General features: G+C 34.1%; 1 protein-coding gene across 1 annotated transcript in view; it reads right to left on the bottom strand.

The window, feature by feature from the left end:
- The window catches only part of CFAP47 (cilia and flagella associated protein 47), a 362,418-nt gene that overhangs the window by 319,784 nt on the left and 21,020 nt on the right, over nucleotides 1-21,614 (bottom strand). The window contains exons 11-22 of the mRNA XM_062577000.1: nucleotides 20,285-20,498; nucleotides 19,702-19,854; nucleotides 18,088-18,277; nucleotides 17,892-17,988; nucleotides 16,489-16,705; nucleotides 15,633-15,877; nucleotides 14,754-14,884; nucleotides 13,112-13,234; nucleotides 11,773-11,904; nucleotides 10,527-10,604; nucleotides 9,835-9,979; nucleotides 8,222-8,316 (exon numbers count right to left, since the gene is read on the bottom strand). Of these exons, the coding sequence (XP_062432984.1) occupies nucleotides 8,222-8,316; nucleotides 9,835-9,979; nucleotides 10,527-10,604; nucleotides 11,773-11,904; nucleotides 13,112-13,234; nucleotides 14,754-14,884; nucleotides 15,633-15,877; nucleotides 16,489-16,705; nucleotides 17,892-17,988; nucleotides 18,088-18,277; nucleotides 19,702-19,854; nucleotides 20,285-20,498 (1,820 nt within the window). The remainder of the gene's footprint in view (nucleotides 1-8,221; nucleotides 8,317-9,834; nucleotides 9,980-10,526; nucleotides 10,605-11,772; nucleotides 11,905-13,111; nucleotides 13,235-14,753; nucleotides 14,885-15,632; nucleotides 15,878-16,488; nucleotides 16,706-17,891; nucleotides 17,989-18,087; nucleotides 18,278-19,701; nucleotides 19,855-20,284; nucleotides 20,499-21,614) is intronic.

Here is a 21,614-nt window from a genome sequence, read left to right as displayed (position 1 = left end):
TTAATGCATAAAAAGATAAGCAAACTCAAGCAGAGCTGCCAGGGTTGTTTGAGGCTTTTTGCTGGGGATAGGGGGATGCAGAATAGAATCTGAATAGAAAAAACATACTATTTTATTTAAGTAATTTTCAAAAAAATTTGAAAGCAGTTACCTCAATTCTATCTTTCCTGAGCACTCCAATGCAACAGTACATTTTGTAAGAAATACTTTGCTGATTATTATTGTAGTACAGTATGTATTCTCAAGGTTGAGTACAATTTTTACTGTCAAACCCAGGAATCATCTAGTTTATTAAGCATGAATAATATGTAAAACTTCCCTAAAATTACACTACCTACTTTTACAGTACAAATTCACAGGGAATTGCAATTAAATCTGCAAACTAATTTACAATTTTAAATTAATTTAAACCAAGCCTGTAAAGGATACTACTTCTGTATTTATTACATAATAATGTGCACACTGTTCAAGTATCTTGCAGCATTAGAAATCACTGAATTTATCGGTACAAGCTGATTTTAAAAATCTATTTATGGTACTCTAACATATGGATTCTGCAGTGATAGCAGAAGAGAAAATGTAACATGCATCAAAAAAAATCAGTTTGATTAAAATTTAATCCTGACTATAGAACTAAATGGCAATGAAGAGCAATAGGCTTATGTTCCTCAACTGTATACAATACACACTCAACCTCCTCTCAGACCTAACATAAGCTTTTTCTTAAAATATACACAAATCTTTAGTGCAGTCAAAATTTCCCAGCTTCATATTACAGATAAACAGCCTTCCATAATGAATAATGTAATATGACTTCAAATCCATCATTCAAAACACCAAAATAAATCTTTGCCTTGTATACAGTATGCAGCAGTAATACTCTGAATATTTTGTGATTCCACAGTTGCGGATTTTCCATAAAAATTAATTCCTTTTACTACAAAGTCTATTTTTTCCATTAAAAAATTATGTCATTATGGTTACCAAAAAAAAAAAAAAAAAAAGCACACTGTTACTTCCCTACAAAAGCCTAAGAAATAAGCTCTGACAGGTGTGACTTGCTCCATTTATCTCAATAAAAGCCTCACAGGCTCCACTATTACACAGCTGTGCATTTTGTCTTTCTTCCAAGACGCTGGAATTTGTCATTTTCCAACAGAAAAAAAGATGCCATTTTGAAGCACTGCACTCCTGCATCTTATTTTGTCTTTCTGCCTTACCAGTACTTGCATGACACCGCTGCCTATTTTTCAGATTTCCCCACCACCACCACAGAAAGCAAAGAAAAGATTGCTGGCAGAGTCCAGCTGGTAGTCAGGGCAACAGAAGCAGGCAGGTCACCCTCTTTTAAAGGATACAGTGACAGCTAAGGACTGAAGATTGTCGTAGAGAAAATATTTAATGTGACCACATGCTGCCTGTTTCCCTGGCACAAAGAAAAGAATGATTAATATTACCTAGAGAGTTTGCTTGCAGAAACTGAGCCACAGTGATAAAGCCATACTTCTTCGACAGTACAATTTAAACTAAAAAATAATCACTGTTAGCAATCAATAAGTCTCAGCTATGTCCAAGGACAGCAATGAGAGAGCTTCAGCTGGTAGTGGAATTTAATATTTACTACAACAAAATTTTTTTCTACTGAGCATCTGAAATAAGAACACTGTCCAGCAAATCAAACTCTCAGCTGACTAAATCTCCTTATATGCCATCGAAAAAAAATGAAATGTAATCACTGCTTGAGAGATATTTCTTTAGAAGTATATTGAAACAGAGGAGAAAGGAGTGCATTCTGTATAAAAATATATTAAGAAAGCTTTCCAGTTTACCTCCTCACCTATATTTTAAATATTGCTTTCACGTAAAGCTCTGGCTATAACTGCCAATGAACACAAATATTAAGTTCTTTCCAGTCAAGAGCCTTTTCAACTCTAAAGCCTTCTGAGGCTGAAGTACTAGGAAATCCATATTAATGCAAATGCCTGGCCTCGTCGAGCAGCATCCTAGCCTTACTGCGAAGCATCAACTGCATCCTGCTCTGTTTAGAACACAGAGAATTCTCTCTCAATTTTTTAGACGCTGCTTTATAAACATGCCAATATACTCATCTCTAAGTTAATGTCTTTTGATGTCACATGTAGCTAACTACATATACTAAGTTCTAATGAGAATTGTGGGAACTGTTCAGAATTAATCTGTATTTTAGTTTGCTGATTTGGAGTTTTTTTGAGGCAAAAGGAAATCAATTTTTAGCATGAGAATTCAAGACCACCCCCTTCAAAGCTTTATAAAGTTAACTGAAACCTCCTTACATTAATTATTCAAGTTCTTTCAATAAAATGGAAATATATATTTAAATAATTTCATGATTTTGTGTTTTTCCCTCAATAAAGATTTCAGAATGATTTTTTTTTTTTAACTTATTTCCAATACCTAATTTCTTGGCAGTAACACAAATACTTTTTTCTGGTTCACAGGGCAGTGTTGTCAGTAATGGTAACTATGACTGTAGGAAGCTGTAGTAGAATCACAAGGAAGACAGAGAAGAATGCTTCTCAAGGGGATGCAGAAGGTTTGTACCAGCTGGGAGGTAAGCTGGGTAAGAGAATTTGTCCAAAAAATGGTGCTGAAATTAGAGGAACAGCTGTTCAAATGGAGAGGCAAGAAATAAGAGTCAGCAACTGTGAAAGTTGTATAGAGGTAGTTCAATATACAGAGAAGATTAGAGCTTTTTCAAGACGGGAATGTCAAAAAAGAAAAAGAGGAGAAGAGATCTGGTGAGAGATAAAAAAATCTAGATGTGGTAGCATGATAAGGAAAATTCAGATCCAACAGGGAATGTCTTAAGAGTCAGTAAGTATTTAAAATCCGAGTTCCTAACTACAAAAAGAGATGCTGGTACCTGGACCCTTCTTTCACAAGAGTATGTTTTTTACTAATATTCTACTGTGCAGGAGTTAAAGATAAGCTACAGCATCTGGGGAGAGGGAGTACATATACATCCAAATGCTTCCTTTAGTTGTATCATACTGCACAACACATTTAGTTTTCAAAATTATCCTCAGCCAGAATTATTGCTGCCAGCTATTATGCTGCATTAGCTCTCAGTGATGTTAACTTGTGACCACCAGAGGGTTGTTCGTTCTAAGTATATCTGGGCATGATTTGCCTAGTAATGCATGATCTGCCCCCTGCCAGGCAGACAGCAACACATTGCAGAAGAAAAGAAGTTCTGGTTGTACAGTGAGCTTATCTAGGACTGAGGGCAAAGGAAGACAAGGAGGGAAATACTTCTGAGTGTTGGGAGAAGGAGGAGAAGGGGAAATCAAAATAAAGATATTTCACAAAAGCAGCACTTTGCAAATGGTTATGAGAGCAAGGCTCCTCAGGATAATTTCCTTTTAGAAACATTATAAAAAGAAAAAAGACGACCTAAATTCTATATTCCCTTATTTCTGAAAAGAAGTTATTCTGTTTGCAAAAACTAAGTCTCAAGACTGGAAAAAACACTTAGACCCATAGTTTGATTAAAAGAAGATAACATCAGATAAGCCGATGGAGAAAACTACAGTCAACGCTTTTCTACAACTTTTACATCATAATTACATCAGACAGCCAACAGGCATAAAATTGTCTTCAGTTATGTTACCACATCACCAGTATCAAATGACACCTGTCAGAGATACTTGTCAATAACATTAATACTGAACAAAAGTTGAGCTGACAAGTGAAATAAAACATAACCCTCTGCTGTTTCAAAATTCTTTGGAAATACTAGCTTACCACTTGAATTTACAGCAATGTCAGTAGCAACATTTCTACTCTTAATCCATCCTTAAGCTTGACAAGAAAAAAAAATAGTAATCGAGCACAGCAATGGGAAATAGAGTACTGAGGGACAAATAAAATCTCTGTTTTGATAGTTTGAAAGGTCTTTTTCCATTTACAATTTTGAGAGTTGATATTGCATTAGTGAGGAAGGGGATGAACAGCCTTCTACTGTACTATTTCCATTACAATGGAGAATAAAGGATCAGATCCTACAGCAGTACTATCACCACAGAAATCTCATGTCATAAGCAGGAACAGAGCTGCTAAAAGAAATCTCAGATTATGGCTCTATTCAAGGTGAGCATGTTTTAGCTCTTGTACACAATTGTGTAACTTAACTGTGGAGCTGAAGAAAAAATAAATAAAGGAAGCCACACCTAAAGTGTAAATCAGAAATATTGCTGTCAAATACTTGACAAGACTTAAGTTAATCTGTTTTATAAAAGTGAATTGAACTGAGGCTTTGTTACTTGTTAAGTCTTATACACAGTATACATCAGTCACTCCTTTATCATCCATAGGATAATTATCTGCAGCCACTATTTATGATTTTTGAATTATAATGTTTGGATTATAATTTTTGAATTATAATGAATATGGCATCCTATTTTTATAGAACTCCTGACAGCTTTCTGTATAGATGTTGAACAACAACAAAAAATATTTAACCACTAGCTTAGCTAAGCTAAAGCATTAGCCGTACAGTCATTGTCTTGTTTCCATCTAATCCACAGACAGAGTAAACCCATCAGAAGCAGGCATCTTCTATATCAATGAGATGATATAAAATAAGAAACAGGAAAAAAAATGTAAACTCAGGAAATTTGGGGAGTTCCTACAGAAAGCCATTACAATTCTAGTAACTGTTTCCTTACTCTGTTTTATTATTATATTTACGGTTTATGAGAAGCTAATCGGCAATTATGGAACAGTATTTTACCTCACTGGTAAAATAAAAATCAAATCTAATTAAGTTTTGAAACTCAGTGATAATATATACCTAATTATTCAAAGTTCAATCAGTTTTCCCCATTTTGTACACAGTTCTTCATTATTTTGTCTACTTCTCTTCAGTTGTAAAGGAAATTAGCCTTTCCTATTCCACATATTCCAATTCTATCATTTCAAGCCAAAAATCTGTATTCTTCATCCTAGTTACTGTTTAACTGGTTTGAATTCCACACTTTGCAGAAAATCAGCAGCTAAGAATTCTGTACAAAATCATGATCCTGTTAAATTTAATGAGTCTTATCACTGGCATTAGTGAGGTCTGAATTTCATCTTTAAAGTAACAGCATACTTTTAAAATAGGATTTTATAATGTGCCTAAATTCAATTGCCTGACAGCTGACTGTTGTCCCCCTGGGACCTGTAAGCATGACTGAGAAGAATTTTAAATAAGCATAAACAAGTAAGAATGTCTCACTGATTTAATAAGATATTAGCTCTGATGTGTAACATAGCTGTAACCGAAAAGCTAGTTCTGAATGAGATTGACTAATGCTAAATTCCAGGGTATAACAAGAATACTTCTATAAAATAACAAATAATAATCTTCACCAACATAGACAGAACATTTAGTATAGGCCTTAAGAAGGCGAGAGATTCTCTAAACTACAGGCTTCTTGTATTTGTTTTTCTATTGACCAGGCAAAATATGTTATGCACTAGAAATGTTATTATTGTCATTCAATCTTGTGTGATTCTGACTCGGTCAGTGAAAAAGACAAATGACTTTGCATTCATAGTCAGGATTTAGAATTATATACAATGCTTGAAAGTTTTATCATTAGAAGCAAGCTCACAGAGGTAACAGTATGACATTCTCCTTAATCCAAACAGTAAAGAAAGAAGAAAAAAAAGCTTGAAGAAAGTCTATAGCCACAAGAATTGTCAGAGGTCAAAATGTGACATAACCTACAGAAAAAGGATGAAAGAATTGGGACTGTTCAGTCAGGAGAAGATGCAGATCAAATATGAAAACTGTGCAGTTACTTGACAGACAGATGACAGGAGGAGGAAGATAAACTGTTCTTCATATCATTGATAACTTGGACAAGAATTACTGGGATAAACTAGAGTGAATATACTCCAGGTTAACCTTAAGTGGGAAAGGTCCTTCTTGTAAGAATACTTAAGCACCGATAGCTCACTTCAGTGATTATCAGTAGATCATTTCAATTTCTATTGCAATTAATAGGCACTACAAATGCCCACATAGAGAGCAAAAAGCTACAAAAAAACAATACTGACTTGGATGACAACCTCATCAGCCAGAGTGAAGCATTCCTGATGTTTGTCCAACTCATTCTTAACAATCACCAGTAATGGAGATTCAGAATCATAGAATCAGTAAGGTTGGAAGGGACCTCTGGATATTATTTAGTCCAACCTCCCCACTCAGCAGGGTCACCTAGAGCATGTTAGACAGGGTTGTATTCAGGCGAGCCATGAAGATCTCCGGAGAAGGAGACTCCACAACCTCTCTGGGCAACCTGGTCCAGTGCTCTGTCACTCTCACAGTGAAGAAATTCCCCTTCACGTTCAGGCAGAACTCCATAGGTAGTTTATTTCAACATTTAACTATTATTGCTGTGAACAGTTTTTATATGTAATTTAGTCTACTTTGCTATTATTTAAATCCACCACTCATTGTCCAACCTACTGCAGTGAACATGAGTATATGAACAATACTGCACTGAATAATGAAAGTCAGTTCCTTTTCATGCTTTCTAGCCTTCTGATCATTTGCATTGCTTTCTTTTGGACTTTATTTCTAAAGAAAATGTATCTACTACTTTCCTTATGTTTGGAATCTCAAAATTGACATAGTGTTCCAGTTAAAGTGTTATCAGCTCTGAATAGGATAATTTTACTTGCTTTACTATTATTTCTATTTATAGAACCCCGCACAGCGTTTGTCTTTCCCACAACAACATAACAAAATACTCTTGACTCCTGTTCAGCTTGTGATCTACTATAAGGCATACATTTTTTCTCCAGCACTGCTACTTTAATTCTCCATCTTGCATTTTTATTATTGATCCTTCCTACCTAAATGAAAACTTCTGCATTTTTTTTCCTTATTAAATTGCTCTCTAGTTTGACAGCAGGCAACAGGTGATACTCTGTGTGCAAAATTTTGCTAACAATTACAAACCTTCCTAACATTATATCTAGTCTACATCTGCCTAGCTTGTTTATGAGAATGTTGTGTCACATAGTGTCAAGAGACAAAGATGATATCCAGTGCTTCTCTTCTATCCACAAGGCCTGGCTGCTATGCTCTAGAAGGAAAATAAATTGAAGTAACTCATTCCTGATGAATGTTGACTCATTTTCTGTCACGAAAAAAATCATTCCAGAGTAGCTAATGTGCTGTAAATTCACACTAGTAGCTACTTCACAGTAGCTTCCCTGTGTGCACAAATTCTAACATGTCAGTCACAAGAGAAAGGAAACCACAGTATTAGTAGACATAGGTTGTAATACCCAAATACTATCTGAATGATTCTTTTGAACACAGCAGTTGCTTTTTATTCGAAAGGTAAAATGCTGAGGGGAAGAACAGGGAGGAGGAGGAACAGAGAGAAGAGAATATGTTCACCTTTTCTCTAAAATGCATTCTCTGAAAACTGCTGATTTTCTTTTTCACAGTAAAATGCAGCCAGTGCAGCAGGCTTCTCTGTTGCTGAAGTGGTGCCCAGTTGCTTGTTCTGAGGCTGGTTCATAACACCCAAGACTAATATATCTTTTAGTTCAGTGTTTTCCAAAAATACAGAAGCCTTAAAGCTGTATTTCTGAAGTGTTGCTCAATAGATAGGGCTACAGTACTCTTTACTGAGAGCTATTGTCAATTATACATCATTTTCCTAATGTAAAATGAATCTGTAAAGCTGTCTCACATTTTCAATTTATTTTCCTCACATAGCCCCACGAGAAAACAAGATTGCCTATCTTTATGATGCATGGTAAAGTTGCTCTACTTTTACAGCCCATCTGAGTTAAAACATGGTCATCTGAGTTAAAACATGAACACCTGCAAGTGGAAAACGGCTGATAATTTGTTGAGTGATTTGATGAATGTTTAGTAAGGATCACCTCAATTATTCTTTCTGTGTACATATTCTCCATTTTTAAGTTTAGGAGGATGTGTGTTTTGGAGAGTAGTAGAAAAATTACATAGAATTTATTTCAGAATTTGTTTTCTTAAGAATTAGATTATTATTAAAAACTATTGCTACTATTCACATTTCAGTTTGGGGCTGTTTCACCTATTTAGCGTTTTTGCCGCTCACAAAATCTAAGATGTCTATATTCTCTCACCACAGAAATATCATGAAGAGAATCATTTTAATTTAGCATAATCACTGCTGCCCCATAAACTTACCTCTTTTGGCACGAAGGACAATGAACACTGCAAAGCTGCCTTTCCCTCTAAATTTACCAAACACAAATATGGTTTCAAAGGACAGTAGTCAACCCCTGTTGAACAAAATTCACAACTGTTACAGATGCTACTATACTATATATCAACTCTACTTCTGGTATTGTAATAGTTGCAACACTTTAAACTCATTTCCAACATAATGTATCTGTATTTCCATGTAAGTATTTCTCAGTAATTTACTGAGATATATACTGAAATATAACATTTCTAATGAACATTTTGGCAGTAATCTTGAGAAGTGTTTCCCGCCGACATCATCAATGAAAGTCACCAACTTGGGAGCACAGAATCTTTGTGGGGAGAATAAGCTTTTAATTTATTCTTGAGTGAACATGTTCAACAAAAATTGTTAACTAAATAATGAAAACTAATACTACAGGGGAAAATATTTGGCTGAAACACTGATTTTCTGAATGACTTTCAGGTTTCATCTACACTAGAGAAGTTTACCAATAAAACTGCTTCATTTTGCAGGTATTCATGTCCACTTCTAAGACATACTGCCAGAAGCACAGATTTCCAATACACAAGTAAAATTCTTCCAAGACTGACATTCGTCCTGAACTGTTCCATTTCAACAACACTGGACCAGCCTGAACATCAAATAATTTGCATTGAGCCCATTCCCATACTAGCTACTTTCCTGTTATAGACAGAATCTTACAGTTCTCTTTGAAGTTAAAACAGCTAATTAGAAGCCCACACCTTCCCTTGAAAACCTACCGCACGGTAAGGTAATGCCTCTGTTCTTGTCAGATCGTTTTTTGTCATCATCCACACACAGTTCTACATAAAGATATAACTATATGTTACAATACTGCTTTATACAGGTAAAATTCCTGATTTCCTGAGCCTGCAAGGACAGGAAGCCATATAATAATAGCTGCAGAATTCTCTTAGGAATAAAGAAGTTTGAACATAGCAAAGGAGATACTAGGACTGAAGTACAAAAGGGACGAGCAACGACAACTGAAGAATAAGAAACGGCAGAAGTCCTAGCAAGAAATAAAGAATAGCAATCAAATGCCTCATGTTGCCCCGATTCTGACAATGTGTAGAGCTAAGGTTCTATGATTAAAAGTGCCTTGTAGCATTTGGAAAAAGGATCTCTGAACCCTCGTATGATCATTAATTTACTGAAATCAGCTTCATTTCTCACTCATTTCAATAGTGGGAAAAAGTCTATGAAAAGGTAATAAATATAGCTCTTTTTTATTTTAACTAGAAAGAGAGTATTCAGAGGCTGAATGAGTTATTTCACATGCCTTAGGAGCTACAGGCAAAAATAAGGAGAAAAAAAACACACACATATGCATGCACATGCACACATATCTCTCTCCCTCTCAGCAACCTGATGCTCTCCAAATGCTTGCTTTTGTTAAGTCTCATATTTTAGACAAAATGTCTCCTCTGAATTTATATTACAGAGTAGTTCTAAAAGAATTGTTTCGGGGTTTTCTGTAAATGTATAAATCAGTAAAATTTGTACAGCATTAATTAGCACCATTCTAATCTTTAGTTCATGAAAATTATGATCTAGCAAAAGCAAATACCTGAATGGTCATCAATGTTCAGTTTAAAATCCTTGTACTTGGATAAATCAAACTCCACACTGGTACACGATTGTTTTTTGTTCTGCAGCAAAAAGGGAATCGATTTTGTAGAACCAACATAAACACCATCAAAGTCAAATTGTTTCTGTAAATATTATGAAATAAATTAAGGACAGAGCATGAATATAATTGAACAGTATATGAAAAACATTGTTCAGAGATTCAGAACTTATAATGCATTAACTAGACATCTTAGTTAATCAATTGTCTTGCCTGACCCTTATTTTTAAAATCTTTCCAAGATATCAAAGACCACAGTTTAGAATGCAACAAAAGAGTCCAGTTACACCATCAACAAAGTTTTCCTCATTCAGTAAAAACACTGCTTGCTTTCTCCCTTCTTGTATTTTTCTCTTTGGCTACCTTAATGAAATCCTCTCTCTTTCAATACTTTTTTTTCCAGGTTGTCAATTTCAATGGTTAAAGTTGCCAGCTATCATTTAATTTAACTATCACATTTGCAGTTAGTTTTTAATTTCTCTTCATAAGTTTTTCTCTTTGATATTTTTCAAAGGAAGTTCACAAAGGAAAAAATAGAAAGTATTTAGTAAGGATGAGCCATTCTGACATCTAATTAAAGCAAAACATTATCAGTCTTAGCAAGAAATACAATAAAAATACTTCACACTTACCACACTGATATCTATTTCAGGGATTTCTACACATCCAGTAATCCTAAGCACAAGTATTCTTGAGTTTCGTACCGCTACCTAAGCGATTGGAGAATAGTATGATTGTTGGCAAGGTCATTTTAACATTACCGTCTCACTAAGTTTGCTGTAATTATATTAAAGTTTAAAAAAGATAGTGGAGAGTATACTGTTCAGCATAACTTGTCACGAAAGTAACTCCTTATAACATAATTATGCTATGAAAATATAATGAGGAATAGAAAATGTTTTTTCATTTCCTGTAATGTGTAATCGCGTATTTCACTGAAATGTGGATTCATGCAGTAGTGCCTCTACAGCATACAAAATCTGAACAGCAATTTCCACTGATAAAAGAAAAGTAGATTCAGGAAAGTCTAGTCTTTTGCAGACAAAAAATAATGATGCAGAAAGTAGTACCACTAGAAGGAACAGTTTTCAGCAGGAAAACGCTCAATAGATAGGTAATATCTATTCGGCAGCAGGGAGAACAGAGAGGTACACCTGAAGACAAGTTTGCTTGAGAGAGGTACTGGTCAAAAGACATAGACACTGTTCTGAGACATGTTAAATCTGCTTGTCAAAAGTGGAAGAAATAAATAAACACTAGGTTCAGGATGCATAGGCAACAGAGGAAGACGGAGAGATTACAGTCAGAAAAGGTAGTAAAGATAAACCAAATGATAATATTCTCCCCATGCCCTGCCCTTATCTGACCAAAGGTAAGTTCAGCAAGTATGCGTGCAGAATCCAAAATAGGAGTATGTGTTTATTTTGCTTCTATTATCAAATCAAATTTACCAGTAAATCCTTCTCTGAGATGTCTTTGCTTATAATAGTCACAAAGAGAAGTTAAGAAATTAAAAACACTGCAGTACTCCTAGTCCTGCTACTTTACAGAACACAAAAGCCACAGATAGGTCTACATGACTACTACTAGCCAATCAAATGTTACTTTCAACAGCATGCCAACAGCATAGCAAGAATCAGCTCAAGCTTAGACAGTGTTTAGATACTTTAGAGCAAGACTAAGACCAAGTTTAAAATTCTGTTGAGGATCAGAGTAGGCTGATAACCATCAACAGCTATAGGAATTTTTTTCTATTTTTTCTTTTAAAATACTGACACTGGAGACAAAATTTAAAAGATGGTAACACATACACACGTCTCCACGTGCTAATATACCAACACAACACTCAAAGATAAAATTCTTCCCAGTTTCAAATACCTCTACTCTTGTATCAAAATTCATTTTTGCATTCGGAGTGAAACAGATTTTGAGATCAGCATGACCTCCCACAGGTATTACCCCTTCAGGAGGTGTGATTATCATTCCAGGCACCGGGTTTGAATCAAGAACCTTAAAACAGAAACATGAAAAGCGTTGAAATAATGTTTTACAAAGTTTGAGAAAAATTAATTCACTACTAGGAAGATTTTTTACCCTTATTACCTGAACCTTCATAATATAGGATATTAACTTGAGCTTAGAAGTTTGGAAGAAAATTTCAGGTAAGCAACTAAATAAATTACTAGGTTCTTAGACAAAATTTTCAGTTTCTACTATGAAATAACTTCTGCACATGAGTTGAAAATTTTACATTTTATTTTTCGGATTCTTTTCATGAAGTAACTAAAATTAGGAAATGCCCTCTAGCAAGCCTTCAGAATATTCCACAAAGTATCTTTCCAGTGAAAGAGAAATTCATCACTAATTTCTTTGCATTCACAGTGAAAAGATGGAACACAAGATCCAGTTACTGTAAGGTAAAGTTGAGTAGGAATATTGGGAGTAAACATTCAGTTTATCCCGAGTTAGTTAGAACAAAATAAAATTTATCCACTGTACTCCATACAGATAACTTCTTAAAGTATAGTTACACAAGTTAATTACAAAGACCATCAACCCATCTCTCAGTTTAAGAGAAATCATATAGGCCTAAAAGGTTGGGGGTTTTTTAAAATCAGTTGCAGCATTACAATAACAAGTGTTATTACTGCACTCTTAGAGGATGCATCTGAAAGAATAAAATCAATATTAATAAACAAAAACAAAGTAACATGGTAGAAATGAAATTAATCAAGCAGTTCCATCACAACATATGAACAAAACTTCTGAGGATTTTACTAAAAATGATCACATTTCAGTAAAAGAAGTATAGCAAATTATTCTTAACTAGAAAAATTTACGAAGTTGCGTTTCCTACAAATTTATGACTTAATCTACTCTGGCATCCTACTTGCCTAACTCTTAGTACAGCCCAACTTCCTCTAAAGAAGTAATCACATTTGCTGTGACTGGCCTGGGTCTATGCATGCACTGACTGGGCAGCCAGGATGAACAGAATGACTAGTGACTTTGCTCTGTCTCTCAAAATATGTAACCAGCTGAGTTGCAAGTGCCTTTTCTTTCACATAAACTTTGTTTCTTGAGAAAACCAGACAAAAATCAAGTAGCTAAATGTCTAACAACTTAGAACACAAAATTGTAACATGATCTGATAAAACAAACTCCCTCCTCCTCTCCACCCCAAGAAATTAAATGGGCTAAAAATAATTTTAGTTACCTGAAAGTATGCATGATTGTACCCTACATTTTGAAGAATGGCTGTCTTACAAGTACATAAACTCATAGGAGCATGATTGAAGTGTATCCGTTGTTGCATGAACTGAACATTGGTAGGACCAAGCTATCAAAAAAGAGCAAAAAACTAAACTAAATAATATATTACTAGCTATAAATAAATACATACATATAGATACAAATAAAAAATACTTTCATATTTCCTATTTCTGAATTATCAGTATCTCTGGCCCACAGGAGTGAAAAGGGCCAACATAGAGCTCTGAGTCCAGTTCTCTGCAACTGTAAAAGCTATGAAACAGATGTATATATTGGGTATAGGTGTGTGGCTTAAATATAGAACCCACTTGCCACTGCATTTCCTAAGCCACTAAGTCCTTCCCAGTAGCCTATAACAAACCATGCAAAGTAGATTATTAATTAACAATAAAATGTCCCAGAATTTGTTTCTACTAACGCTAGGGAAAATATTTTCTCTTCATGAACTCAAATCTAGCCATCCATTTAACAGAAATTTAGAACAATTCTAAGGTCAGAATAGAAATCCACATAGCCTATAGCCTACCTCAAACAGTGGACAACAAAAAATACTCAGGAAGGAGTACAGTAACACGACACAGTCCTAATTTTTCCTCTTCCAACTCCAGACAGTTCTGGTATAGAGACCATATGCTTGTATATTTCAGTCTCAAAAGGATTTTTCTACTAGGAGCTCCATTAATTTGTTTAACCCTAAATTTGTGAGCAGGACAAAATACTTCGGAGATTTTCACATTAGTAGAAGCTCCACTATGCTAACATATCCTACTTACAGTTTTCAGTACAGAGTAGGGGGGAAGAAGGGAAGAAGAAAAAGAAGAAAAAGCTTAATAAAAAGAGAAAGCAAACAAATAAGACGCCAAAATGGAAATCCTAAGCATGCAGCCAGAAGAATACAGTAAAAAATAATCCAGTCTCCTTCACAGTCCTTAGTACATAATGTAAGATACCAAAGGATTCTCATAAGTTTAATTTCTTTTTTCTGAATACTCTTATTTTGTCATAGGGTTCATTCTACCGCTTATTTTACTCTATCCTGAAATGTGGGCTTTCTCGTGCCACTGTTTAGAAGACTATATCCAGAACATTCCTTTGCAAATGTTCAGAAAACATCTGCAAATGACAAGTGAAAACTTCCTTAGTCGATTCAGAATCATTAACCTGAAGTTACCGTACTTTCAAACATACCATTTTTTCTCCTCCTTGCTTTTTTCCTTTAACATGTTTCTAAACAAGTATCATACTACATCTGAATCTTTGTTTTACTAAACTAAGCAAGCCAAAAAGAACAATTCTTTTACAGTTTAATGTCATAGTAAGAACCACTTGCTTGTGGTGCTAAAGGAAGTATATCACCATGGGGAAGAAAAATAATAGACAAAAATTGAATCTGACAACAAGCGAAGTAGCTTTTTGTTTCATCTTCATCATTTCTTTGGAGCAATATTTTCATAACATACCAAACAGAAAGCATATGAAATTAAAATAAATTTTTTGAATATACAATCACAGAAATGTATTTAAGAAGCTGTTTGTTAAAAAACGTAATGCATTTTGTTCTCTAAGCCTGCTGAATGAAGTATTACCTTCGCAAAACATTTCAACTTGATCGTGTTTCCTTGATGCACACACAAGTTGAATTCTCCTGCTTCTGGACAATGGAACGACGGGTGCCAAACAACTTCACACTCCAGATCTCTATATGCTTCCACAAAGCCTAACCAAATTTGCACAAATTACTCAAATATTTGAGAGAATATTTTTATAAAAAAGAACAGACAACAGAATATACACATTTTCATGATTGCAATTGATTCCGAACCAGTATCACCAAAAATATCCTATTTCTCAAGAACCAGGTCACATCAAGCTCCTGATCCAGCCAAATTTGTACTGAATTATGCCCACTCAGCTTACCTGGTCAGCATTTAAACCTCTTCAGTAGGAAAGCTCCAACATACTCACTTTCTTAATAGGGAAGGTAAAAGCTCATATTAAGTGCATCCAACCAATATTGTTCCATAATACAAGTGGAAAATAACCTCAGTCTATAGGCTGAATTTCATTTGTATCACTACACACTGTCTACACGGACTTCTTCACGGTTTCATTCATACATTGTTTTTGGAAAACTTACTATCCTTATGAGCTATGTGCTGCCTGTAACTGCCAATAGCTGCCTCACTCCCTTTTAGATATCGGCAACTTGCACTCAGAATAATAATTATATAAGAGCTGTTTGCTGGACACAGAAACAGCAAACCGCGGCCAGTACACATTGGTAGGGTTTACACAAGGAATGTCACTATGGTACAAACACTCTCTGAACTGAAATTACTTTGGGGTTATACTGATGTTGACTGTAAGCTAAAAATATAGTTCGCAGCATCAGCTGATTGTTTGAATTATTTGACATTATCCACGTTTAAGATACATGCAAATTACACTGCAGCTGCATACTGTACCTTTGGCTGGCCGTATCGAAAACGAAGTTTTTTCATCTGTAATTATAGGTTTCCAAGAGAACTCAGCAGAATGGTTTCTGCGATTGTATACCCTGACAGTTTTTCGAAATTCTGTCTCTGCTAGATAACCAGGAATAGGATTTAGAATCACCTCCTTTGCAGACAACTCAAGTTCAACAGAGACTGAGTTTGCAATTACCAGCATGTGCCCAGTGTGTTTGTTGTTTATTGTGTAAGTAAAAGACCTATAGCGTAAAAAAAAAAAAAAAAAAAAGTATTTTTCTACATACTATGTCATAGTCAAATTTATATAAAATATAATCATTAGCAAGAAAACTTAATGACACCTGAGTGTGAACACACAATGTTACGACCGACAAGAGAATGCTATCTGTAGTTGTTCTGCATATAAATTAAACCTGAAAGGTTTGCCTTCCCAAAGGATAACTAACTCTACACAGTTGTTTTAACACCATTAGTAAAGTGAGAGTTTTATCCTGATACCAGAAAACCATAAGAAGATTTGCCTACACAATTACCTAGGCAGAGGTATAACAACAGATCAGAGCATAGATGCAGAGATGTAACAACATGCTGGAAAAAAAGTATTTTCCATAAAATGGAAATTTCCCCTAATATACCATAACACTTTTCCTGAAATACCTATAGGAACACCAGGCTTTTGCCAAGACAGACAGGTGTAAATATATACACTTCTTCTAGTCACAACACTAAGAAACATTCACTATTCACATTTATCATAATTACATGAAGTTTTAACTAACCATGCAAAATATTTCTTTGTCCTACCAATACCAGGTAAATGCATAAATCAAGACAAATGTAAAAGCCTTACTTCTGAAAAATCCCAAGTGTGTTTGTCTCAAATACTACTGGAATATAAGTCGTTGAACAAGGAGGCACCACCTGAGACAATGGACTCGTCTGCTGTAACTCTTCAGTTTCAATCTCAATTTGTACCCATATATGAACCAACAAGTTATTGATGATATGCAGTCTTCTGACAGATGTTGAGTACACACAAACATCACCAAAGTTCATAGTAGAAGGACCTGAAATATACATAAAATGAGATATTCAACATTATGATTAAAAATTTAATGTAAGGAAGCATAATCAGAAAAAATTTTGATCAGTACATTAAGTTCCTCAAAATAAAGAATTAGTCAGATAAATTTGTAGTGGAACAAATTCAAACTAAAATTTGGGATTAAATGTCATTTATGCACAGTGAGTATTTTCAGTAGTACAATTCAAAACTCAGCATTAATATTTATATTTTAACTCTGTCTCAACCTGACAGTAAGCTATTAAAATAGGAAAAGCAACATGCTAATATCTAAAAGTATTAATGTCTTTGATACTTTCTTTTATTAATCAGGTATTTAAATGTCTAGTCAACACACAAGTCACTGATAGCTTATCTAGATAATTTGTTTATTTGGTTCTATCACATGCAATTAGATGGTGACAAAATGACCTCATTACTTGACTTACTGCTATTACCAATCTTTATGCTGGTCTGCAAACTTTTTCACTCATGGCAATTATCAAGCATCCTGTGAAGCCTTAATTATTTCATATTCATGTTTATTTTATTGCACCTTTCCCCAAGTACATCAACATACATGCTAACTAACTTGTTTTGTCTTCATTGAAAATAAAAATAATTTTTTTAAAAAATTGAAAGTAATGAAGTATCAATGAGGCTTTACTGCTATGCAATTTTTCAGGGGAAAGTAAGCTTTATGACCTGCAAAAAGGAAGGGAAAAAAATCTCCTTTTAGTAGCAAAATGTTTTTAATAGATGAGTCCCCTCATGGGCTTTAGAGGGAATTATCCCCATTACAGAGCATTCTACTGAAGTTATTTTTAAGGATCCTAAAGAAGTTATACCTCACTGAGGTACCACTGTTCTCTGTTAACTCCCAGAAACATTCTGAAGGCCTCCCTGAATCTTGTTGATATTAATGCTTCACCAGATAATACCCAAAAACAAATTATAAGAGTATGAACAGCCCTCATACCATAATATATTGATTTTCTGTAACGGTCCTTAGTTTAAAGGTAGCTGTCCCTAGCTAATCAGACCTCAGTACTGTCTGAAAAGTAAAAGTTCACAGTTAAACATTAAACAGATTTTAAACTACCACCACACTAAGCTTTGTTCTATTTAAGGTGAACAATTATGAACATAAGTAAGTACTTTTATAACAACTAACTAAAGTGAAATCTTACCAATGAATATCTGATGAAGCTGTTTTGGTGTCAAAGTTAAGCAACAATCTTCCTTCTCTTGGGCAGAAGTTGGCACAGCATTAAGCCCATTCCAAATCTGCAACAAAATGCTTTCTCAGAGTAGGATCAAAACTCTTATGCTTTGTTACACAGTAATCACCTTATGCTTACACTACTAATCAAGCATTTAACTTACTTCTCTGGTTGAGGATTTAGAAGCAATTGCTTCCAACTTTCGATTAGATAATAGGCAATTTTCATCTAAAGGAACCGTTCTAAGCTTTAGATCCTCCTTGTGAAGATCTGTGATTGAGATCTTTGGTGAAATAAGCCCTTCTGCTGGTTTAAGGCCTATGTTCACAGAATTATTATAAGCATTGAACTGCCTACAGGAAAGAAGAAAAAAAAAAAAGAGTATGGAAATCTAGATATTGGTACACTCTATCTTCTACACATTAAACTATCCAAGATTTTTAAATACATCAAATAATGTTTTAAATAAGACTTTAAATATATTTCACTACAAAAAACTGTCAAGTCTCAAGTGTCTGGAGAAGTCTTTTTACCATATTGCTTAGCAAACATTAACATCTTTTGCATATTTGTGGCAAATGCTTACCATAATAGGACTAAATGGTTGCAAATATTATGGCTACCACAATATAGATACTGTATTGTATCTAAAAAATTCTTAAAGAACAATAAGGTTGTAAAGTTAAACACTTAAAAGTTAACAAAATCCCACGACTACCAAGATATAATTGTATATAACCAAACTGGAAGACCTATAGCCTATTTTCAGAGTAATTAAAAATTAACTTTTCTTGGTCAAAGTTCAGCTCCAATCAATTTCACCTGCAACCATATTTGAAACCTCCAGACATCTTACCAGATGTTTCACAGCAAGTACTCAGAAAATTATGACTATGTTCCATAACACCACCAGAATTTATTTGCTAACCATTCTCCTTTCCATTCTTAAGGTCCAATATGCAAGTTGCATTCATATAAACTGCCTCATGCACTACACAATCCCAATCTATTTCAAGGAAAACATTTATTTGTACAGGCATTAAAAGAATTTTTTTTAAAAAAAAATCCATCTCTGTCTGAATCATGTATATATAGAACACAAGGAAGATTAAGACTACAAGCATTATCCTCTGCCATTACTAATTTTTAAATAATGGGTTTTGCAAACTTAACATTCTTCTACAGTGTCATTTTTGTTGTTTGGGGGCTTTCAATACAACTTTTAAAATATCAGAGCTGTCAAGTCTTATTTTCTGATTTTGCCCTACACCATAGCAACCAAATATAGCCATTTCTCACTTCATAAATTTGTGTAGATTAGGGCTGGAAGGACAATACAACCTTTTAACCTACCTGCTACATTACACAAATCATACCATAATTCACACATTGAACTCATCACTTTTGGATGAGCTAGACATATCAATTAGAAATACATTCAATTTTAAAAAGAGTGAGAGAGAATCCAACACAATCTTAGTTTTCCTATTTTCAATAACCAAATCTTGTTTAAACTTAACATTTTATATCACATTTATTTTATTTTCAAGTTCCATACCTCTGTCTGTACACTTTGCCCAGTCAGTGATCATCAAGTGTCTAAACAAACATTCAAATAAAAAGATTTTTTAATACATTATGAATTAAGGTCCCAAGACCATAACCACTTCAGCATGGGATTAAATTTAAGCATATGACTGGTGACTTGAATAAGTCAACTTGCATGTGTATATATATTTTTTTAATATGAGCCTAAAATCTTGAAACAAATTCTTACCTAGTGGCATCTTTCTGTAAGCGCCGTTGTCTCAAGCTATAAATGTAATCTGCATAATATTCCTTATGTGCTTCTTTTTCCAGTCGTTCATAATCAGTATAAGAAAACTGTGGATCTACATAATTATATCTCTCAGTCTTTGTGAAAATAGTCCTAAATATTTAAAGAGAACTGTAGTTTCATTACGCATATAAAAAGATTTTAGATCTTGTTAGAATGAAAATATATTGATTTTGCTACATATATATTTTATTGCAATTTTTTTTAATCACAGCTGATTAATATTTGACCTTGCAGAGGCAGTCATAAAAATGAAAAATAGAAACTGTAATAACTTTATCTGTAGTTTCACACAAAAAAGAAACTCAAGAAATCTATATGTAAGAGCAGCTCAAAATGTATGCATTAAGAGATTTGAGGTCAAGTCAACTACTACACATTTTTAAGTTTTCAGCCTGAAAACACAGCAAACAGTGAGTGCTGCATGAGTAATTGATCCAGGTTTACTATAAAATACTGCATGAAAATTTAACTCTATGTGAAAGTGTTTGTTTTTAATTATTGTATTCTCCTAATTTGTTACCTGTACTTTTTGTGTCGTTCAAAAGGTCTAATGCTGGCTGAACGGTCATTAGGAAAAGCTATAAGCACATCACTCTTATAATTCCTGTTTATCTGGTGAGTATGAATTTGTGTTTGAGTTGATTTAAGTATTGCCACAGGTGCAATATCAGTGCACTGTCTGGTATCATCAGGTACGAACTGTCCAGTTGGATTGGAAATCATTGGTGTTATGCCTTAAATTCAAATAAAACATGTTACATAACTACATAACTACTACTTAAAGTAGTTCTTTCTAAAAAAGAGGGCCAAGTATTAGCTCAGAAAAAAAGTATTTGATAATTTATAATGGTCAGCTCAACAGCCCAATCACAGCTATCTATCCCACTACCTTTTCCTAAACAGGAGGGAGTAAAGAATTCAGACCACAGCCAACAACGTTCACTTGCCTAGATTACAGGCAGACAAACACGAGAGCCTAAGCCACCACTATGTCCATCAATGTTGTAGCAAAATTGCAGACATGCTTTGACTTGCACATGCACATGTGACAACATTGTCCTTAGTGTCTCAAATCTTAGGGATGCAAACACAGGGCTATTGACTTAACAGTGAAAAACATCAACGCTATTGCAACGTTTTTTTATATAACAAATACATGTTTCTATAATGTATATTTTTATATTTATATTATTTATATAATACATAAACATATAACTATATTAATATACATTATTTTTATATATATTTATATATCATACACACACAAAATCTACACCTGCTAGAAAATGTAGAAAAGTATTATATACACATATTTAGATTAGTTCATACTTGATATTTCAAATCCATATAAAACTTGAATGCTACACTAAATCTAACCCACAGCTATTACTTATATAGCTATTAGATACATACATATTCAGTTCTAATTTTTTTTCTTTACTCCTCTCACTACCTGCAACTTAAACATATTAGCACTGTGTAATGGCACCACTGCCAAAAATTGAAGCCTTCATCTTCTAATATATAAAAATTATGGTGAAAACTTACACTCAAACACTTTATTTTTAAGGTGTAAGCCATAACTGTTTACCACACATATGTAAGCTTTTTTGAATTTTCAAATATTTCACAAATAGCGTCCTTCACTTACTTAATGGGAGATACAGAGCAAGAGCAAGTGCAGAGAAGCAAGTGTATCAACATAAGTCAGACACTTTGGCGCCATATAAAAAAGAAACAGTAACCTTCATTGGGATATGAAAAAAGAAAATACACTATCATGGGTATACCTCATGCAAATAAATAGTCCATTAGTTTTCAAAGAGAGTATTTTTAAAATACTATCTAAG

The sequence above is a fragment of the Rhea pennata genome, chromosome 1, assembly GCF_028389875.1.
Source record: "Rhea pennata isolate bPtePen1 chromosome 1, bPtePen1.pri, whole genome shotgun sequence".
NCBI classification, from domain to species: Eukaryota; Metazoa; Chordata; class Aves; order Rheiformes; family Rheidae; genus Rhea; species Rhea pennata.
The sequence above is the reverse complement of the archived record's forward strand: the minus strand, read 5'-3'. Positions and strand labels throughout refer to the sequence as shown.